The sequence below is a fragment of the Nelumbo lutea genome, chromosome 1, assembly GCF_056320005.1.
Source record: "Nelumbo lutea isolate HS-2025 chromosome 1, American lotus-T2T, whole genome shotgun sequence".
Taxonomy (NCBI): domain Eukaryota; kingdom Viridiplantae; phylum Streptophyta; class Magnoliopsida; order Proteales; family Nelumbonaceae; genus Nelumbo; species Nelumbo lutea.
The window spans coordinates 200,377,096-200,398,943 of NC_142684.1; the positions used below are offsets into that span (position 1 = coordinate 200,377,096).

Genomic DNA, 21,848 nt, shown 5'->3' on the forward strand with positions numbered 1-21,848 from the left:
AACAGATTGAATGGTCCAGACATTGAATTGTATTGATCCAAAATGGTCCAGAGTATTCATCGGACTAGATTGAACCTGGTCCATCTACAATGAATCCATATTGGATCAGATTGGATTGAATCAAATTTGATCCAATTGACACCCCTACCTCATAGTGTCTTCAAATGGTTTTTGAGCTCCAACATTTTGCAGTTATTACTTTTTAAATAAATTTCTTTTAATAGCCTTCTTGCTATTAAGATGAAGATCTAAGAGACATGAAAAAAGATATATCTCTTTGATTTTTTTGTTGGATCCCCATTTTTTTTGGACTTAAATTGATTTATATTTCTAATGATTTAGGCAATGTTTGGAAGTGTGTTTATCTCGAGGATTGCATCCTCCCAAACCCCTACAGCATTTTATTTTATTGTTGAACATTACCTAGCATTCTCCATCGTCGAAGCTCTCCTCTGCCGTCGTACTCCGCCACATAAAGAAGTTTCCTCCACCAAAGCTCTTCTTTGGGCATTCTCCACAACTAGTACAAGAACCAATGGATTATTAATTTTCATAAATAATTTGATGTTATGCTTATCTTGCAATAATTTGTTATTTTATTTGTTTAAATATTATTTTTCTATTTTTATCAATAAAATAATAAATTTTAAAATTATTTTATTACCATTTGTTGAAATTAATATTTTTTAGTTAATATTCAATTGCCAAAACATCTTTTTTCTCAATTTGTTTATCGTATAAATTATAAAAAATAAACGACTGTACAAATTATTTCATAAACTATATATGAGATGCATGGAATAAAAAACTATGGTGTGGACTAATCCACACGTCACCTATAGAACATCACTATGAGTGTTTGTCAATCGATATAGATTGCGATATGGAATAAATTGGTCCTTACTACAGAGTATGCTGTAAATTAATCAATATCCACCAATTTCTCATTCACACTTTCAGTGTGGGCTTTCATTGATAAGTTCAGTTACTCTGACATGGCACGAGCAGACTTAAAAAAATATTTGTCTTTATTCCAAAGTTTCAAAAACAAGAAAAAAAAAAAAACCTACAAGGCTTTTAATTATCTCACTCTCACTCATTGGCTGGAACGAGAGCGCTATCATCAAGTAGTATTGCATGGCACGAGCAGACTGGCATGTTTATGACTCGTGGCTGCTCCATTGCTACGAGGTAAAAGAAGTCTCCCCAAGAATACTAATATGACTTCTCAAATTTTCTGTGGTGATACTGCTAGTGATAGATAATTAATTGATAAACCCTTGATCATGATGAGTTCATGACCCCCGCTATCGTGGTCGTGGCCCCCCTAAGCTGCGATCCTACGAACCGAGCCAGGAGCCACCAACCAGTTGATACTTGATAGTGCATGTTTGGGCTTGGGCCGGTGAATGTGAGTACTCAGTCATGTAGCGCGCCAAAACCGTAAACTCCAAAGGTTGGGTAATACGAGAAGACGACAAACGAACAAACAAACAAGTATGGAGATTGGAGGATGATTAAAAGGTAAGATTAATTAAATTTAAAACTCCATAATACCTCAAAAATAAAAACATTAAAAATCCCATAATTAAAATTAATTATTTAATAAATAAATATGCTTTGAGTTGAGAATTGAGATAATCTCTTGGCTGGGCCTTGGTTCTTGTTGGGTCTTCTTAAAGAATAAAATCCACATTGGATTGTACACCAAATCAAAACCACCCTGGCCCCGCCCATGTCCTTATTTTATTTATGGAGTTTATTATAGGCCCTTGGATTTAGAGATCCGATGGTGCTGAGTCTTATTGTCCACCACTTGTTACACTGCATTTGTAACGGCCCAACCCTTCTCTCTCTCTCTCTCTCTCTCTCTCTCTCTCAAAACAAATACAGCACCACAAACAAAACACCATTTTTACAGAGGAGAGAGAGAGAGAGAGTGAGACAGAGAGAGAGAGAAAGAGAGAAGAGCAGAGCAGAGCACCTCTGTGAATTCGTCTCTTTGGATCCTCTACTTCTCGAGACGATTTTTTTCTGTCTTTCTGTCTCTCTACATCTTTCTTCTCTCTTTCTCTCTCTCTCGTGCAGCGAGCCCTTACCAAACACTTCTTATAAATACCCCTTACTTTCTCTCTGCTTCTCCTCCTTCCTACGTTTTTTGTTCTAATCTCTCTCTCTCTCTCTCTTGCTTTGGTCTCGGAGATATTCTGTTGCTCGGTATCTTTTTAACTGAGACACAAGAGAGAGTGTGTGAGAGAGAAGGAAGAAGCTCTTGCTGCTTTTCTCTGTTGCATCTACAATGTCGGCTTGCAAGGACGAAGATCCTCGTATTAGTAACATCAAAACTAGAATTCGAGTCGTTCCCAATTTCCCCAAACCAGGTTTCCCACACTTTTTTCATTTCGTTTTCCTTCTGATGATCATCCATGAATTTCAATCGGAGACTTCATCAGATTTCTCTTCGTTTCGATTTTGTTCTTCGCCTTCTTCCTTCTTATTACTTTCTTGCTTGTTTCTTTTATTCAGAGTGAATGGTGGAACGAAGACTTTGTCTTTCTCTTACCAGCTATTTCATGTGTTCTATTTCTTGTTCATTAATGGCAGTAAATGGCAGGGATTATGTTTCAAGACATTACGACTTTGCTACTTGATCCTAAGGCGTTCAAAGACACGGTCGATTTGTTCGTTGAGCGATACAAAGGGAAAAATATTTCGGTAGTAGCAGGTAAAAAGATCGTTTTGTTTTTCCCTTCTCTCTGAATTATTTAAGTGTATAATTATATACATTGGGTAGTTGGATTTGATCAGTAAATGCTTGGTGGTTTTTCTTTAACGCTTAAAAGTTGTTCCTTTTTTTTTTTTTTTCTTTGATTAATGTTTTCAAAGGTTGGTGGGTCCGTGTATCGGAGGAAGTATGTCGAGAATCAGAAAATGCTTTCTTTTTTAATCACCGCGATTGCAGAAGTTTCTGCTTGTCTTTTAGAGTGCTTTTTGTGGTTTCTTTTTTATAACTTTTGGGCAGTGAGTATAGCATTGAGTGGTCGTGTTTGACTATCAGTTCTGTTAGTGGGGAGTGTTATCGAGTATTTCTGATGCCTCATAATACTCTCTGGAACTGTTTTCCTATATTGTTTCCATGTTTGATGGTCGGTGGTGGATGTCCACCACAAATTTAGTGGACCCACTAGATGTAAATTTCCTAGTGATTTTTTTTTTTATTATTTTTGTCTCCACTCAGTTTGGATTTGTCACTGTGCACCGTTGGATGACTTGGTTCACAGATTCATTTCTTTTATTTCTTTGTTGTCCTTTCTTTTAGATCGCTATTTTGATTCTACTGCTGCTTGCAGTGAAGATTTGTTTCTAATATCATCAATTTATCATTCAAGGTTTCAAAGATCTATACTGTAATTGAATACAATAGGGTGCTTTCTATAATCAATTATGTGATAGACTTGATTGGATCAACCTACTGAACATTAGATGTTATAGAATAAACAAACTCTGAAGAACTTTTAATCACAATGCATGGCTACTTGATGGAAGAGTGCTTTTGCAACTTTTTACAATTATTAAAATGCCTTTGCCCGTTTGGGTGATGATGGTAAAATTGTTTGCTCAATTGATAGTGAAGAACATGGTTCTGCAGTGAAAAAAAGATAGAGAAGACCACGGTTTTGCTTTAATAATGACTAAAAATGTTAAGCATTAAATTCATTAATAACTGAAATACTGAAGGAGATATCACATGTCTAGGAATGTTTGGGCAAATGGAATTGATGAAGACTAAAGTGCAGTAATTGGTGCGCCCATGCAAGAATAAAACTATAAAGCTACATTATAAGAAAAAAAATGTTGTATGTTGGTGATAATCTTTACCCTGTTATAGGTCCTTTATGATGGAGTTTCCTTTTTTTTTTTTCTACTCTGAAAATTTTCATCAACTGGAAATCTCTATCAATGAAGTTACACTTTGTCCTGAGATTGTTTCTCACAGAGTGGAAGCATTATGATTTTGTACCAATAAAAAAATCAACATGATTTTGGCAAATCTTTTGTATGTACGGAATAAGATATCTGGTTCATTGGGGTATGCATCTAGTTGGCTAGTTATTTGGAGTTTTTGTATTTTGTTGTGACATTCATGAATGGTTGCAATGTCAGCCTTGATTGCATTAGCATTTTCTAGTTTGATGGGCAAGAGTGCTGTTTTTACATCTTTCTTTTATTTATGAAAAACATAATTATGTAAATCACTTTTATTTATTTGGGAAAGAAAAGGAGATAGTGTTTCATTGTTGCATTTTTTTTTTCTGAAGCGTATGCTGATCTTAAGTTTTTCTTACAATTTGCTTGTTGTTTTCTAATATTATTGTTGGTCTTCTCACTGTAGTTCTGCAGTGCCACCAAGCATGAAGCTGCTTGTTGTTTTACCATTCACTACTTTCATTTTTTTTGTTGGAAACGGTAACATTCATTAATGAAACATTTAAAGGAGTACACTGTCACCACCCAAACAAGGGTGTTGACCCCAAGAGATTTATTTCAAGACTACAAAACAGCCGAAAACAAATTGTCCCTGCAGGTTCCTTGCTTTGCCAAAGTATCAGTTAATCCATTTGCTGATCTCCTTGTCCATCTAATCACCACTTTCGTTTTTTGACCCTATTATTGATTAAAAGTGATGTCAAACAATTTCTCTTTTCTTTTTCCCACTACTCCCAAGACCACAGATGGTTGGGACAAACATTGAATAAGGGTATTTTCCCACTACCCTCACTATTTTGGTTTGTTAATTAATTTTTGAGTTTTTAATCTCTTTAATGCTTAATGGATTCATAAAACGGTCAAATGTCTAATCTATATGCTTTATGCATTTCTCTTGTGCTGGTCTGTTGCCTACTTGACATTAGTTGTGTTGTTGTATTATGGAGTGTGTTTTCATTTTTCCTGGATCATTATCAATATTATATGTTTAAAGTTGATTTCTGACTTTGTGAAGAGTTTCATATTCTTAAGTTACAAGTCTTTTGTTTTTCCAGGGATTGAAGCTCGGGGGTTTATATTTGGTCCTCCCATAGCATTGGCAATTGGGGCAAAGTTTGTTCCCTTGAGAAAACCAAGAAAGTTACCTGGTAGGCTTCATTCTTCATTTGCAATTCTAATTTGTTTATATCTGTGTGTCTATTGCATGCATGCATTTGCCTGTGCAATTTTGTTATCCTACCATTACAAGGCTATATTTTTCAAAGATAAAGTTGATCTTTCTAAGCCATATGGGGTTCTTCTTTAAGTCAGGGCACCCTTGTCTAGTTAAGTGGAGGGGTTTAGTTGTGAAATGGTTTGATGAACTTGGAAATATGCCCAGATAGGTACTACATGCTTCATTGCAGATGCTATGTGGAGGTTCCACTCCAGTATCTATCTTGAATCTTGATTGGTTCAGTTCATGCATCTATGTGACTTCACTTCATCAACCCACCTATTGTGCTATTCCCTTCATCAGCTATGCACCTTCATTGTGTTAGATGTTGCTTTTTGAATGAAGTGTTAAAGGTTTTAATATGTGGACTGTTGAGATGTATTGCAAAGAGTTGTTGGGCAAACTTAAGCTATTTAGCAAAGAGATGGAGATACACCTCTATCCAAGCTTCTTTTTGTAGATTTCTGTTCCAAGGGAACTGCTTTGCACAAGGAAAGATAAATTTCACGTATTCCATTCATAATATTTCTTTCTTTTGTATAGCTTTCTGATGGTAGTGTTGTGAGGATTTGTTTTTCTTTATTTCATACTGTTTGTCATTTATTTTTGTTCTGAGTGTCCTTTTTTTTTTTTTAAATTCATTTGTTTTGTAAATTAAGGGGTTACATACTAATATCATTTAATAGCCATGGATGGTTTATAACCAAGGTCCAAAATATCAAGATGCACGATACAAAAAAATACACGTTTTTAGGCATTGATACTCACCCCTATATTTATTATTTTTTGACCATTTGAAAATAAGCGTAATATGACAGTTACCATACACATAATGAAACATACATACCTTTTGTATTTGGAGTATTGGCGGGTTAAAAAACCAATACATATTGGTTGATATGCACCGACACATTGTGATATTTTGAACCTTGCTTATAACCAGTGTTGCATGGATTTTCATTTTCCTAAATGGATGATGTGCCTACTGGACGTGCGACAGGTTCCAATACTCAGGATTCTTGGGGGCAACTTATATGTAATATTTTCTTTTTATATATTTGCTTATTGACATAAATGAATGATTAATGTATAAGATGAATGCCATTTTTCATATTAAATGCTACACAATATGAAAGACAACATTTTAGACCTTAGTTTTGTAGGTATATAATGTTAGAATTTGATAGCTATAAATTTATAACCCTAGCAAGTGCACTAGTTATCAAGTAGTATAAAATATCGTTCCCACGGGGATTTAACAAAATAAGTATTAGAACCACAGTCTTCCCTAATTATTTGGACAATCGAAATTCAGTATTGAGCAAGAACTACTGAAAATTAAAACTAGAAAAAGAAAATACAGCAAGGGTGATCACTAACCGAATATGCAATGGATGAAATCGCTGGGACTTTTAGGTCCACCTAACCAATGTAATGAATATTGATGGGTTTGATTAACCAAGATTATTTGTCATTCCCATAAGCTGAGGTCTTCCCAATTTTATTTAATATTCTCTCTCAAGATATACTAAAACTACGTCCATCAGGTAACCCTTCGATCTCTCAAGTAGAGCTCTCAAGATGGAAATGCATTAAGTCCAAGAAAAACCATTAAATTCAGATGAATCATGTATATATATCTCTATATACCATTCAATTCACACTATGAATTATTCAGTCGATAATGTGAATTCCTCTCTCGATTCATTCACATAATACAAATCAATTAAGAGGTGGCCAAGCTCTTAATTTCATTAAGCACAATAATTCATAGACTATATGGAAATCACAATCTTTGATAAATCATAAAGATAAAAATATATTCATTAACATGGTTAGGCTTTCCACAGCCCTAGCAAGAAACAAATCAGTTCATGATAGAGAATTAAAGCAAACAAAGGGAAAGAAAGAACTCTTGAATTCGCCCATGGTGCTGAGATTTCCTCTTCTTGCCACCACCTTCTTCTTGAAGTTTCTTGAATTCTTGATCACCTTTCCTCTGTTTCTTGATTTATTTTCTCCTCTCTTGACTGATTTCTCAATCAGCCCAATCGGAGTTCGGATACGCGAGTTAGGCCCAGATTACTGAACGGTGCCAAAACTGTGAAAAATCATCCGATATGCCTTTCTTTGTTCCTTATGCCTTCTTTCATGACCTGAACCGAAATACAAGAGATATGAGTCCAATTAAGTACTAATTAGGTATGAAAGACAAAATATTTGCGGATAAAAATGCGATAAATTCTACTCTCATCAGAATTCAAAACATATCAACTATTCTAATTGTATATACTTTTCAGACATATCCACGAGTCTATTCTTTCTTGTTGCCGAGTCAGACACTCAGACTCAATGGACATTTATTGGACTCTGATTCCCATGTTTGCATCCATGATCCATGCAACACTGTTCATATATCTATCTTTGACTAAAACATCTGGTTTGCTATACTCTTTGTTGATGTTGTTTATTTAGACAACCATGTAGAGGATAACCTCTAAGTATATTCTGTTTATATGCATTATTACTTTTTGTTCCTAACATATATCTTATGGTATCCTTATTAGACTCTGCTCAAGGCCGACTTTTTCTTTGTTAGAATGTTGAATTAATCCACTCCTTTTCTTTCCTTTTCTGGTTGTGATGACATTGGTTGTAGTAGCACCAAATAACTGATGCCTGCTATTCCTCAATTACCAAAAATTGCTGTAGAGCAAAACTGGAAATTCATTTTTAATATGCCATTTTTTGGTTGAAAGGTCACACACCTAACCTTGAAACAATAAATAGTACATCTGCAAACAATGAGGAAAAACTATGTAAATCAATACAAACATCACAGTTTGCTTCTCTTGTGATTGCATACCTTTTCTGGATTCTAGACATTGAATTTACTTTATTGCTAGGTTCTTTCTGTTTTATTTCCTTTTCTTTCTTTCTTTTTTTTTTTTTTTTTCTATTGTTAACTGTTTGAAATAGGAGGAAAGGAGCTATAAAGGAAAACTACGAAGTGTATCTAATGTACAGTCAGAAGCTATACAAAGAGAAAAAACCTCTCAAAAAGAAAATGGAAATTGCCATGGCTCTTCAGTCATCTTCTCTCAAAGTATCGCCTGAGTCCTGATCAATATGCTTGGTCAGGAATGTCTCTAAAAGATTTTTCAACAACCAACAAATTAATTACCAATTAGCCCTTAAATCTTCAACTTGGTGGATGATTTTCCTATAAATGTTCTTGTGTTTTTCTCCCTCAATATTGTCCAAATTTTTACTAATGATGGTAGTACCAGAAAGCCTGCCTCTCTTGGATAAACCCTTCACTTTTTACCCAGTCAACATTTTTTTTTGATAATTCTACCCAGTCAACATTTCAACCATCTATTTGGGACAGCTCCAGTTGTAGCTTGTAAGTTTACAAATATATGCAAAAAGGTCTGACTTCTGAGCAAAGGGACAGTTGAAAAACATATTGTTAGCTGTCTCCATCTAACAAGTACAAAATATGCATGTTGATGGAATATCCATGCATTGCTTGGTTAATTTATCTCTTGTGAGGTGAGGTACATATGGATGGATGCAGTCCAGACCATGAAAGATGGTCTTGAGGAAAAGAACACACTTTCACTGCACCTGGACAACAAATCAGCCAGAAAATTGATCTATCCCATGCAGATGAATCTTGGAAAAGAATTGAACCTTGTGATAATGAAGGTTAGACTCAGATGCCTTCTCCCAATCAAATCTCTTTGCTGTCAGTAATAGCAGCAGGCAGCCGACCATTTCCAAGACTGATAAAAAGGAAAAATAAGGTGGGTGGTAAAATATGAAGAGGAAATTTTTTCCCCAAAACCAATAATGTTCCAATAATTTGAGCCAGACCAGATTCCTTTGAACAGAAAATATATCATGGATCAAATGCACAATTTCTTGTAAAGTTAGTCTGGAGAGGAATCTATGGTCAAGTAACATTTTAACTGATTTTCTAATTTCTACTAATTTTGCAGAATAAAACCCAGAAAATATTCACATTCATTTGATAAGTAAGAAACTTGTATGAAAAATCTCCATATATGAAGTAGATTTCTTTGGATTCAAAGGTGGGTGCCTGGTATTACTGATATCACTGGCAGTGATGAAGAAACTCCTTAAGGTTTCAGATTGATATTCTGGCACTCAGTTGATTTATTGGTAGTCATTTCCTAATTTGTTTGTGTATAGTCTGAGGAGAGGAGAATGTTTCTTGATTGAGACTACAACCCCCATAATGGCCCTGTACAAGACATAACTGAAATTTTTTTATATTTGTTACACAAAAACCCAGTTATACACCGATAACTTGATAAAATCTACAACTTGATACAAGTTGGAAAAAGTTTGCCTCGACTTGGTTCCATTCTTTCAGAATTATTGCAATGTGTAGTTGCTTATGCTCTCGTTGAATCCACAAGTTGTGTATATGTGTAGGTGAGGTTATTTCGGAAGAGTATGTCTTGGAATATGGAACAGATTGTCTTGAAATGCACATTGGAGCAGTTGAATCTGGTGACTGTGCTTTGGTAGTTGATGATTTGATAGCAACTGGAGGTACACTTTGTGCGGCAATAAAGTTACTTGGTAAGCTGTTATCAATAAAATAGTCAGCAGCTTTTTTTTGAAAGGAATGCGGAATTTTGTGGTGTTACTATTAAGCTCGTATACATATTTTTGTTGATAAAGCAAACTTATCTAGGGCCAGTTGATAAAAGGCAAGGTTGTTGGATAGCCTTGCTTCAACATCCAGCAAAGTATGCTCTGTATATGGGGAAAATCCAAATAGTAGTTGCTATTTTTCTTCTAGTAACAATGGACTACCAGAAAATAACAAAGAGAAAGGAAATCATATGTTTCTCCAACATTGATTCCAAGAGGAGAAAAAAGGAGCAGGTATACAGAATAAAAAATAACTTGTTCTTTTTTTTTTCTGTAAAGATCTACATGTTTATATAGACCTCAAAGCTTTAACTAAAATATGAAAAAAAGCTTTGACTAAAATAGAAATTTGGCAATTACTAAAACTGCACCTGACTCCTAAATCCTAGTTAGAATCCCTTAAACTCATAAGAATAGAAACCCAGAAAATAGAAATTCAACAAATTACTAGTTGACTCAAAAAAAATTGTTTTACTACTAACTATAGACCTAAAAAATATAAAACTCCCTAAAGAAAATAACATTTGAAAACCAATCAGAAAAAAACCTAACATATGGTTTTAAAACATACATCTAGAGACCACCAATTTAGAAGCTTTCAGCATCCAGAGCCATTCAATCTTCCTTTTATAAATTTAATAACTTTTGGGATACTGTAATATCTCCAGAAATTGTTATCCTCTATCATAGTTTTCAAAGTGTCTAGGTGAATTTAGACATGGCCCATGGCACAGTTCCACAGGCTGAGCCTTGGGCCAGGCCAAGCCATGAGAGGTATATTTTAAAAAAATGAAAATTTTAAAATAAATTAGCAAAAAAGATAAAATTTTGAAATTAAAAAATGAATTTGTTTCTGCTTTTATATGCAAAATAAAAGAACTTATATATATATGAGCTGGGTTGGGCTGTTCAGCAGGCTGTGCTGTGCTATGCCATGGGCCCGTGCCAGCACTGCCTGCGTTGTCATGCCAGCCCGTTGGCATGAAAACCCAAGCCTGGCATGACCCATTACCTCTGTGTCATGCCTGGCACGGCCCGTGTGCTGTCATGCTGGGCCCTGGGCGGCACAACCTGATTTACAGCTCTATAGGCGATTCTGGGCAATACTGGGGCACCTAGTAGCTTAGTTGCCTAGGCGATAAGAATTTTATAATATAAAGAACCAACTTTTTGCTAATTCCCTAGTTTTATATACCAATCAGCATGTATGTTAATTGAAAAACTAGCAATTCTCTTTATTAAGAACATTAAATTTCCTCTAAAATTGTGGCAAATCATCACAACTAAAAGATCAAAATCTTTTACATATATTAATTTCATTATTTTAAAAAATAATACTGCTATAATAAGTATTTAATAGAGTAATGTCATAATAATTAGTATCTACAGAAAGTTATCAACTTCATATGATAAATATTCAAAATGGAAAGTATAATAGAAGAAAAAACAATGATGGAATTTCTGTTTTATTTAATTATATAGAGAACAGCGAAAAAAACCTCTTTATGCTTCTATTCTTTATTTTCTTTCTTTCTTTTTCTCTCCTCAAAACCCTTTTTGATCTTTTAAATTTCAATAGCAAAACATTAAAACAAAGTATAACATACATATTAATAAGATACAGCAATATAAATGATATTATACAAGTCACTATGCCTAGTCATTTTTGTGACCTAGGCGGGTGCTTAGTAGCCTAAGCGGGCACCTAGTAGCCTAGAAGGGCGCCTAGTTGCTATAAGTCACGGCGTTTGGGCAAGGCGCCCAACCAAGGGCGCCTAGTCGCCTAGGTGATGCCTTCACAGCTGTGTCCTCTATTATTGCTTTAGAAGGCTGAACTACATCTTTTTATGGGGCCCATGTTATCTGTGGGGCAAAGAAATCCAAGAGTTGCATGAATTGTGTACTAGTATTCCTTGCTGCATAATTATAACTGTTCTTTGCACTTATAAAAAAACTATTCTTTACACTTTCAATAATGAGTAGTTCAAACTAATTATTAATATATTGATAAAAAAACTTAACTTTAATATTTTATTTGATATAATTGGTGAAATATGAAATTGAGCTTGAAATCTAAGTTCATATTGGTCAAACATAACAATGTATTGTTAGATTAGTACTACGGAAGAAGCATGGTTCAAAGTATATGTTAGAGAATAAAAAAACCTATTCAGGGACCTCACCTAAATGCCTAATAACTTAAGCTTGTAGGTTGAATGATTCCTTGACATGGTATAGAGCTTGTTTGACAAAGTGATATATTGTTCGATCTTTGCAGCTCCGTTATAATTTATTAAATTTTAGGACAAGGTATGGGTGGGTTTGTGCTTGTCATCACTTGAAGCCCAATAGACTTTCACATGAGGGGGTGTGTTAGAGAATAAAAACCAATTCAGGGACTTCATCTAACAGCTTAAACTTTTAGGTTGAACGGTTCATGGTAGGTTTTTTGTTCTATAACAGTATCAATGCATTTGATATGCAAAAATTGCATATTGGGTGTTTTGAAATGAAAAATATACCTGGATAAAAAATTAATGTGGGTCCAAGTATTGAATCAGGACATCTCTAGGAGGGGTATTAACCTTTAAAAGTGGTCAGATGTCCTCCTGATTCCCTGTGTTTAGTATCAGAGACCAAAAGATAACAGTACAATATACTCAATAGAGGGCGTATTGTACCGATATTTGGAACTTTGAAAAGCTTAATTCATTACTCCAATTTCTTTTTTTCTTTGATTTCTAGGTTCCAAACTTCTATAATGGATGGTGATTATTAAGTGCGTAGTGATTTTTTTATCAACAACAGAACTTTCATTAATGGAACAAGGTCAAATTACAAAGAAACAGTGGGGAGAAAAAATCTCTTAACTCTCCCCAAGAAAAAAACAAGAACACAAATTACAACATAGCCCAGAACTTTTGTTCCCTTCCCACCCCTTGTTTTGCTGGAGTATCCGCAAAGACATTTGCACTAAGTGTGTAGTGATTGGAGGATACTGTACTTTGTATTAGATTATTTTTGAGGGATACTCCTGTTGAACGACAATAATATCCCCATATGGAATCCCCAATGTATATATAATCTAAGCTAACTGAAGTTCCTACCTAGCCATTTACTCTAGTCATCCCATCATGTACAATGCCTAAATCCATATGATCCAAGAGATGCACATATTGTGACAAGTCTTTTTCTACCTCGTCCTCACAACTAGAAGTGCAAACTACAAATGGTGGTGGTGGTTGTGGTGGTGGTGCTGCTGCTGTAGCATTCCTGAAAGAATTCCAAACCCTGCAAAGTTTCTATTGAATTTTGCAAATATTATGTTCTTAGACAGCCTATGTTTTACTTGGATTATGATCTTCTTTGTATTCATTGTGTAATTTTTTTCATAATTTTGATTTTTGAGATTTTTTCTCATTTGTTTACTTTTTACAATTGTTTGCCTGAACCTAATTATCAAAAATAAAAAAATGTTTTGCTGAATCATCAATTTGGTCAAGCATACTCTCCCTGCTATTGCCTTTATGTTCTGCCTCTTTTCTGTGATTGATTTATCTATTCTATTGTGCTATAACTGGAAGCTAATACTTTGTTGAAATTTACTGTTTTGCAGAACGTGTTGGGGCTGAAGTGGTTGAATGTGCATGTGTAATTGAATTACCAGATCTTAAGGTCATTACATCATGTACTTTTTCTTTTTCTCATTGCATTCATATTCATTGCATTCTATATATAGGATCTATTCATACATTTGCATTCTTGAGGATATTATAAAGATACCTAGTACAATGCATTCTTACTTTTAGTGTGGCAGAAATGCATATGCATAGACGAGAGGAAAAACTAGAAAGGTTAGGGTCAAAAATAAAATGAGAGATAGTAGACTAAGATGGTTTGGCCCAAGGTTTTAAAAACTAGACCGGACATGGAACCGTTTTGGCCACCAGTTCCCAGGTCAAATTGGTCCGACCATCCAGTCTGAATGGATGGCCCGTTCTGATTTAAAAAATAAATAATTAAAATAAAAAATGGCCAAAAACCGTTGTCTGGGACAATGGATCAATGGTTTGACTGCCTGGGTCAGCAGGTTGCTAACCAAGTCAACGACTTTTGGCCCAGGAATAGTTTTCTGGTGAAACGGAACCAGTTGCCTTACCTGTTCCTAGGTCACCGGTCTGGTTTTCAAAACCATGGTTTGGCCAAGTGCATGGACAACTACCTACAACACATGTAAGAAGAAGCAGCATGTTACAAGTTGACAATGGATATGCTTATAAAAAAAAAATTTTACCAGTGGACATGGCATTAAACAGAATGGAATGGTGAAACAAGATTCATGTAGCCAACTCTATATAGTTGGAACAAGGATTAGATGATGATGTCCCTTGGCCAGAGAACCAATCATGGACTAGCTGCTCTAACTTTGCATATTGGAAAAGGGGGGGGGATATGCCAAATATCAGCATGATCAGAGAATTTCTGTGTTCCACTGAAAGTTTTCTTGAACATTCAGATAATTATAATTTTATGATTATTTTTTAAGTTCATTGTTGTTCTAGTTAATCTCTATGATGGGTCTAGTCCTAGGCAGAGGTCGACCACGAGTATGAGGAAATTTAATCACTTTGTGGATGCTTACGAACTTAAAGAGATCCCATTTGTCACATACTTGTTTTACTTGGTCCAATCTCCAAGTGAATCCGATTTGCTCCAAGTTGGACAAATTCTTATTTTCAAATGACTAGGAAGAGCATTGAGGGAATTTGAACTCTATAGCACTTCCAAGGTTGATATCCAACCATTGGCCTATTATAATTTGTAAGGAGGAGGTGAGAAATGCAGGTTCCGCTTCTTTTAGATTTGAAAACATGTGGTTAGGACACCCAGGATTCATTAAGAAAGTCAAAGAATGGTGGTTAGAGAGCAATCCAATAGTGGAATGGAGTGGAATGCGGTTTCACAAAAAGCTCCAATATCTGAAACTTAGAATCAAGGATTGGAATATCTTAGAGTTTGGGAGATTGGAGGAAAGGAAGCAAATTGTGACTGCACAAATTGAGGTCTTGAATAGCAAGGGAGGGGTTGTCTTACAGAACAGGATAAGGCGCAAAGATGGAAATTGGGAAAACAGTTAGAGGACTATCTTCTTTAGGAGGAAATAAGTTGGAGACAAAAGTCAAGGTGTAAGTGGCTGAAAGAGGGGGGTAGGAATACCAAGTTTTTATTTACTGTGGCAAGTGGAAGAAGGAGAAGGAATTATATATCAAGTTTGGAGATTGAAGGGGCAACAATTTCCAATCAAAGAGAAATTGCAGGGGCCTCTGTGGATCATTTTAGGTCTAATTTTAGAAGACCCCTTGAGGGGTTGGAATGGCCAACATTGCAACTAGAGGATATAGGGAATGGTTGGAAAGGAAATTCGACTTAGATCAAAGGCACCAGGCCCATATGGTTTTACGATGGTCTTTTATCAAAGATTGTTGGGAGATATTAAAAGAGGACCTAAGGTTGGTTTTTTATGAATTCCATTCTAGAGGAGTGGTTAACCCTTGGATAAATTCTACATTCATTGCCTTGGTTCCCAAGAAAAGAAATGCCAATCACCTAAAGGACTGTAGGCCGATCAGCCTAGTTAACAACATTTATAAGATCATCACCAAGGTGCTGTCCATTAGAATTAGGAAGGTGCTCCTAATAATCATAGCAAACAATCAAGGAGCTTTTGTGAAGGGGGAGGTAGATAATAGATCATATACTTATAGCAATTGAGAGTTAGGAGGATTTCAAGAGATCCAAGAAAAAAGGGGTGGTTTGCAAATTGGATTTGGAAAAAGCTTATGACTTGGTTTATTGGTTTTTCCTACTGGAGGTGATGATCAACTTTGGGTTTGGAGATAATTAGTGCAAGTGGGTGATGGGTTGCATTAGGAACTACCATTACTCCATATTGGTGAACGGGACAGTGGTAGACTTTTTTCCAACTTAGAGAGGGATTAGACAAGGAGATCCCATTTCCCCTTTCTTATTTACTTTGGTTGCAGAAGTTTTGGGGAGATTAATTTCTAGAGCAGATTCTAGGGATTTAATAAGAGGTTGGAGAGTTGGAAGGGAGAATGTACCACTAACACACTTGCAATTTGCAAATGACACTTGTGAAGGAGGGGATCTCAATAGGATCAGAAACCTGAAGCTCACTATACAACTCTTTGAGCAAATGTCAAACTTAAAACTGAATTTTGAAAAGAGTTGTATAGTTGGAGTTAATATGGGGGAGGGAGAGGTGTCTGAGTGTGCAATATCTAATTGGCCCTTAAACTAACTTGGTTTGCCATTGGAAGATAATCCTCAGAAATGTGAGTTTTGGGTTTCAGTTGTGGAGAGGTTTGAAAAGAGACTTGCAACTTGGAAGAAGAATTATTTGTCTTGGGGGCAGAATCACTTTAATCAGGTCTACATTAGCGAGCCTTCATGTCTACTTTTTGTAAGTCTTTAAGATTCCGGTTAGGGTGGCTAGCATATTGGAAAAACTAATGAGAGACTTTCTCTGGGAGTCAGGGGAGGAGAAGAAGGACCACAGAGTTAGGTGGGAGATGGTGTCTAGTAGCAAGAGGGAAGGAGGTTTGGGTATTGGGAACATAAGGAATAAGAACTTGGCACTACTAGGGAAATGGATGTGGATATTCCCATCCATTGTTTGCAACCCCATGACTAATACCCATTATCTTCACCCAAAGCTTTTCGCAAGAGCATCTCCCTAGAAAGCTATTCAAGCTATTTTGCCCTTATTCTCTCCATGGATCAAGTATGACTTGCGCTCAGACAACCTCATTAATTTTTGGGAACATGTTTGGGTTGGGAATTCTTTAAAAGACCAATTCCCGAGTCTTTTTGCTCTCTCCTTACTTAAAAATGAACTGGTTTCTTCCTTCCTTGTACCTTCTAACTCAGCTTCTGGGTTCGGATGGAACTTGGGTTTGAGAAGAGAAATCAAGGACACAGAGATAGACTGTATTTTATCCTTGTTATCCATTCTTGAAGGGGTCTTCCTAGAGCCAACAAAGGTAGATAATAGAATTTGGACACTCACTCTCTCGAGTCTTTCACTTGTGCTTTTTTCTTTAAAGCCCTAATACAACCTTCTTCTATTGGATTGTCCTTCCTTGTTAAAGAGGTGTGATGTCATCCTATTACCTCCAAAGGTTGGGAGTTTCTGTTAGGAAGCCTTTTTGGAAAGAGTTAATTTAGGAAATTTACTTCAAAGAAAAAGACCCAATAGTTGTTTGTCTCCCCTAATGTGCCCTTTGTAAAGTTGATGGTGAATCCGGATATCATTTACTAATTTCCTATCAGTTTATTAAAGTCATTTGGGAATGGTTTACTTCTTTGCTTGGGTGTAGGTGGACCCCCCTCCCCCTTGAATGTGCAAATCTTATTCACTTCCATGCCCAACTTAGTGATTTAAAGGGCACATTTTAGGGTAGGCACCTCGCCCAGGTCCTAGGCACACTCGTGCACCTTTTGAAAATTTGATGCCTTTTTCCTTTTTTGAGTCTAGCGGCTGGGCCCCGGACCCCCATGCCACGCCCCTCGAGGCCAACGCAAACAAGTCCATGTTAGGGTCTTAAATTCTTAGTTTTCACACAAAAAATAATGATTTTATAGTTTTAATTGCTTTTAAGAAGATATTTTATTAGGATGAATGAATGGACAACATTACGAAATAGGGGGTTCTCGAAGCTTCGATTGGGCTTGCCTCGAGGGGCATGGCCCAAAGGTAGCTCGTAGAATTAGAAATGTAATATGTCACATTAGCTACTTGAAGTAATGTAATTGAGAAGAAAAGATATTGTGGGTTTTATATGCTTGAAAATGTTTTATATGTTTGATTTCATTTTAAAATTCTCATTTGAATATGCTTTACATATTATGTTTATGTATTTTAATTTTAAATAATAGGTTTTTTAAAACATAAGTTTATATTTTTATTAATATTATGTTTTATAATTTTTTGATTTTTTTTTTTGCATTTTTTGAATTTTTTTGGCATTTATTTTGAATTTTTTGACATTTTTTTGATTTTTTAGTTTTTTTTTTTTTAAATTGTGCATCTTGCCTCAAAAAGCCTCAGGTGCAAAATGGCCCTTGCGCCTTTTGCTTTTAAAACATTGGCCCAACTGGCCAATAAAAAGGGCTAAAGATTATGTGGAGATGTATTAGGGCTGCAGTTTGTTGGACTGTTTGGGAAATATTCACGGTTTTTTTCAGAAAAGGATAGGAGCTTGGAAGTAATTTTGGAGGCGCCAATAAAAAGGACTAAGATCATGTGGAGATGTATTAGGGCTGCAGTTTGTTGGACTGTTTGGGAAATATTCATGGTTTTTTTCAGAAAATGATAGGAGCTTGGAAGTAATTTTGGAGGGGCCAATAAAAAGGACTAAGATTATGTGGAGATGTATTAGGGCTGCAGTTTGTTGGACTGTTTGGGAAATATTCACGGTTTTTTTTCAGAAAAGGAGAGGAGCTTGGAAGTAATTTTGGAGGGGCCAATAAAAAGGACTAAGATTATGTGGAGATGTATTAGGGCTGCAGTTTGTTGGACTGTTTGGGAGGAGAGAAATTCACAGATTTTTTCAGAAAAGGAGAGAAGCTTAGAAGTAATTTTGGAAGTCATCCATATTAGGGTGATACATTGGTTGAAAATTTTGGCCCTGTTTGCAGAATTACCAGTTGATGAGTTGCTAAGAAACTGGAAGGAGATCGCAAAATTAGAAGGAGATTCTAAAGTTGTGGTGAACTGGCTAAAAGAGCATAACTCTAGGCCCTGGCAACAACGAAAAGAGGAAATTTAAGTTGCTAAGGACATTGAAATTAAATGAATGGGTAAAAAGAAGTGCAAACTCATTGGCAGATGGTCTATCTAGGCAAGGGGTGAACAGAAACTCTATTTTTTGGATTGCTTTACCTTTGGTGTTCAATGGTTGTAATCGATCTGTGTTGGGTCTCAATCATCCAGATCTGTGTTGGGTTGCACGTTTTCTGTGCAAAAAAAATGCTGGCCCAGTGGCCCTCTGTCCGAAGATAAACTTTCTTGCTTCAAACTAATATTCCTTTCGTTTATCAAAAAAAAAAAAAGCATTCCTTTCACAAGGGAGGTCTGCTGTTAGTATGACTGGTTCTTTTGGTCCAATTTAGTTTGTCCACAGTTAATGGTGGGTCCTCGTTATGATCTGCAACTCGTGACAGAGAAATCTCTCTGTTGATCCAGCATGCTGCAAATATCTGAATCTGATAATTCTTGTTATTTGTTGATAAATGATGCGATTAATTGTTCATTTGAAACTAAATTTATTGTCAGTGCACCATGCATTTTGGTGGTTCCAAGTTCAACTAAAGGTGATGAATCATGGCGTCTTGGGATAATTGTACCCAGAAATGCCATGGCTTCATTTAGAAATTTATGCCGATTGAATTTTGTTTTTTTCCCCTGAATTATTAATGTTTTGGTTGACAATTGCTAAAACAACTGTTACTCTGAAGTGTTTGTCACTGATCTCAGGAAACATAGCCAAGGTTAATTTTGCAAAAACATCCCCTAGTTGACCATCATAAGATGGGTGATGGGTCTACCACTATTATCTCTTGATATGTTTGCATGTTATCTGGTAAAAGCATAAATGCTTCTAATCATGAGTGTTGGGTTTTATGTTGTGCAGGGTCGTGAGCGCTTGAACGGTAAGCCATTATACATACTAGTGGAATCCCACTAATGGAGGCAATATCATTTGCTTCTCCGTTGCAGCTGCGGTGTTGGTGATGTGTACATTAGAGTGGTATTCTTGGTGGTTCCGTTGTATGGAATCCATTACTGGCTGTAGTTTTGATTGTGATTTTTCATGTAGCTCCCCTTTCTCCTTTTGGATCCTTTTATCGTCTTTTTCAATTTTCATTATTGAGAAACGGTGGGCAAATAGAGCATTCTCGTTTCATCTAAAGGGCTCTCGTTTTCCTGGAATTCTTGGCAGTAAACTGTAACAGGCTGGAAGCTTATTGATTATTCACAATTCACTATGGGTAGTGCAGTATCAATTGCGCAATCAGCTTTGCTGTGGGTTTGACTCAAGGTTGTACTTGTCTCATTACCTTACCTTACTAGTTGGTTGTTGCCAATGCCAAGCAAGCTCCATCATCATATGAATTTTCGCCTGTGGTTGGGCTCTTGACCTGTTTATGCATTTTCATGTTCTCCTTACTGTTTCGTTATGGTGGGAGCATGCAGTGGCAATTGGTGTCGAGCAAATCGATGAGAATATCCATTTATAATTTGATAAAATCATAAAATAACTGCTCTGCTGGCTTCCTGTGTGGAGTAACGAAATCGTTGGATTTGTATGGCGGGTCTGAATTCAGAGTTCCCACTTCCCACTTCCCACTACTGTGAGGGGACCAGGTGTTGCTTTCTTGTTGTATCTAACGGTTGGTCAGGTGGGCCCAACTCAAAACCTTACAAAAAAGTTATGGAGTGACGTAAATCTTAACCAGGTTATTCGATCGATAAGACTCTAGAATCCTAGGTGATGACTGATGACTGAGCCAGCAGCACTTGGTGGGTTCCACATAAATGGCTCTCTGGTCGAATTTAACAAAGTTTTCACGAGCTTTGACAGTCTGAAGATCATTGAGTTTGAGGCTGCAGGCTGGGTTAGAGTCAGTCCTGTCATGGGCAATCATCATGATATGGACAAAAGACCAAATGGAGGCCCAGCGCCCAAGAGGAGTTGGAACATCTCGAATGAGTGCTGATCAGAATTGCTTTAACTACATCGAGAAACCTGGTCTGAGTGTCATCATGGTGGCAGAGCTTCAAGATCCTTTTGAAAGCGATATCTTGGTGTCCCAACTCCAAGCACGACATGAGTCCTCGTCAAATCCGATGCATTGCCGCCGAGGAGAGAGAGTCCCAGTGGGATGTTGTCTTTTTATGAAAACGATTTGAGTTTCTTCGTGCTAAATAGCCTATTAGTTCTACATGCAACCAAGAGCAGAATGCACTAAAGACGGCGTGAATTTTAGGAGAAAAATAGGAAGAAAATAATGCTCATCCATTCATTTAAAGGGAAAAACTTGGCGGAACATTTAGTAAGAAAATTTCCATTAGCACAAGGAAAATTGGTCAAATATTCTCTGGTTAAATAGAGTCAAATAATAGCTTGGTCTTTAAAGCAGGCCACCTTATTAAATTAAAAAGAAAAGTTTAAATGTGGCGGTTTACTCAGAAAAGGAAAATATAATAATATCCCTACACTTAGATCAGTGTCCACAAGGTGAGGACCAATATTTCATGGGTTCCTAAGTGAAAAAAAAAAAAAAAAATCCCAAAGGCAGCCTCTAAGTCTGAGATGCAATAGAGGTGCCGATTCTTTTTCAAATCGTTCAAATTGCCTACTTTATAAAATATATGCAAGTAAATTTCAAAAATAAAAGTATGCCATGAAGAATACAGCTGTTTTTTTTTTTTTCTCTGGTTTGATGATCAATAAAAACTACCGATATAAATAAATAACGCCTTCTTAGTTTCTTCTGAGAACAAGGAAATTCTCCAGATCACACCTCTCATCTTCCCCAGTGAAAATAATTATGAAAATTAAGCAGAAAGGTAAGCTTTCCTTTCCCCATAAATTAAGAGATACTATATTGTAGTCATTCCTTTTCTCAAATCTTGAAAACAAGTTCTCTTTCCCATCTCTAGCTACAATAAGGTATTGAAATTGGACTCACTATTCTCATTCCTTGGACTGAAGGTAACTATCTCATCATCACTGTGGACTCTCTTCTCTCTCTCTCTCATGCCATACAAAATCATTGTCATGCCCAAGCCTTCTGAGCATCTCACTAACATCATCCGTGTCTTCTTGATTCCTTTTTATACACAAAGGCATGGAGACAATTTGGAGAA

The 21,848-nt window shown here is 36.2% G+C and overlaps 1 protein-coding gene across 2 annotated transcripts; it reads left to right on the top strand.

Moving 5' to 3' along the window:
- The first annotated feature begins 1,797 nt into the window (after positions 1-1,797).
- LOC148880344 (adenine phosphoribosyltransferase 3-like) lies at positions 1,798-20,015 on the top strand. 2 transcript variants are annotated; one of them, XM_088962215.1, is made up of 6 exons: positions 1,798-2,381; positions 2,615-2,725; positions 5,043-5,135; positions 9,710-9,817; positions 13,509-13,567; positions 19,609-20,015. In XM_088962215.1, the coding sequence occupies exons 1-6, from the start codon at positions 2,300-2,302 to the stop codon at positions 19,660-19,662; spliced, it is 507 nt and encodes a 168-aa protein (XP_088818341.1). In that variant the 5' UTR covers positions 1,798-2,299; the 3' UTR covers positions 19,663-20,015. The 2 variants fall into 2 exon arrangements, with proteins under 2 accessions (XP_088818341.1, XP_088818340.1); XM_088962214.1 differs by having other exon boundaries at positions 1,866-2,381; positions 9,668-9,817.
- Positions 20,016-21,848: the final 1,833 nt, after the last annotated feature.

Bases quoted from the DNA above. Each gene is read 5' to 3' on its own strand.
- LOC148880344 (XM_088962214.1), top strand. From the start codon at position 2,300: ATGTCGGCTTGCAAGGACGAAGATCCTCGTATTAGTAACATCAAAACT. The intron at 2,726-5,042 runs GTAAAAAGATCG...TTGTTTTTCCAG, and splicing joins AAATATTTCGGTAGTAGCAG to GGATTGAAGCTCGGGGGTTT. The intron at 9,818-13,508 runs GTAAGCTGTTAT...ACTGTTTTGCAG, and splicing joins TGCGGCAATAAAGTTACTTG to AACGTGTTGGGGCTGAAGTG.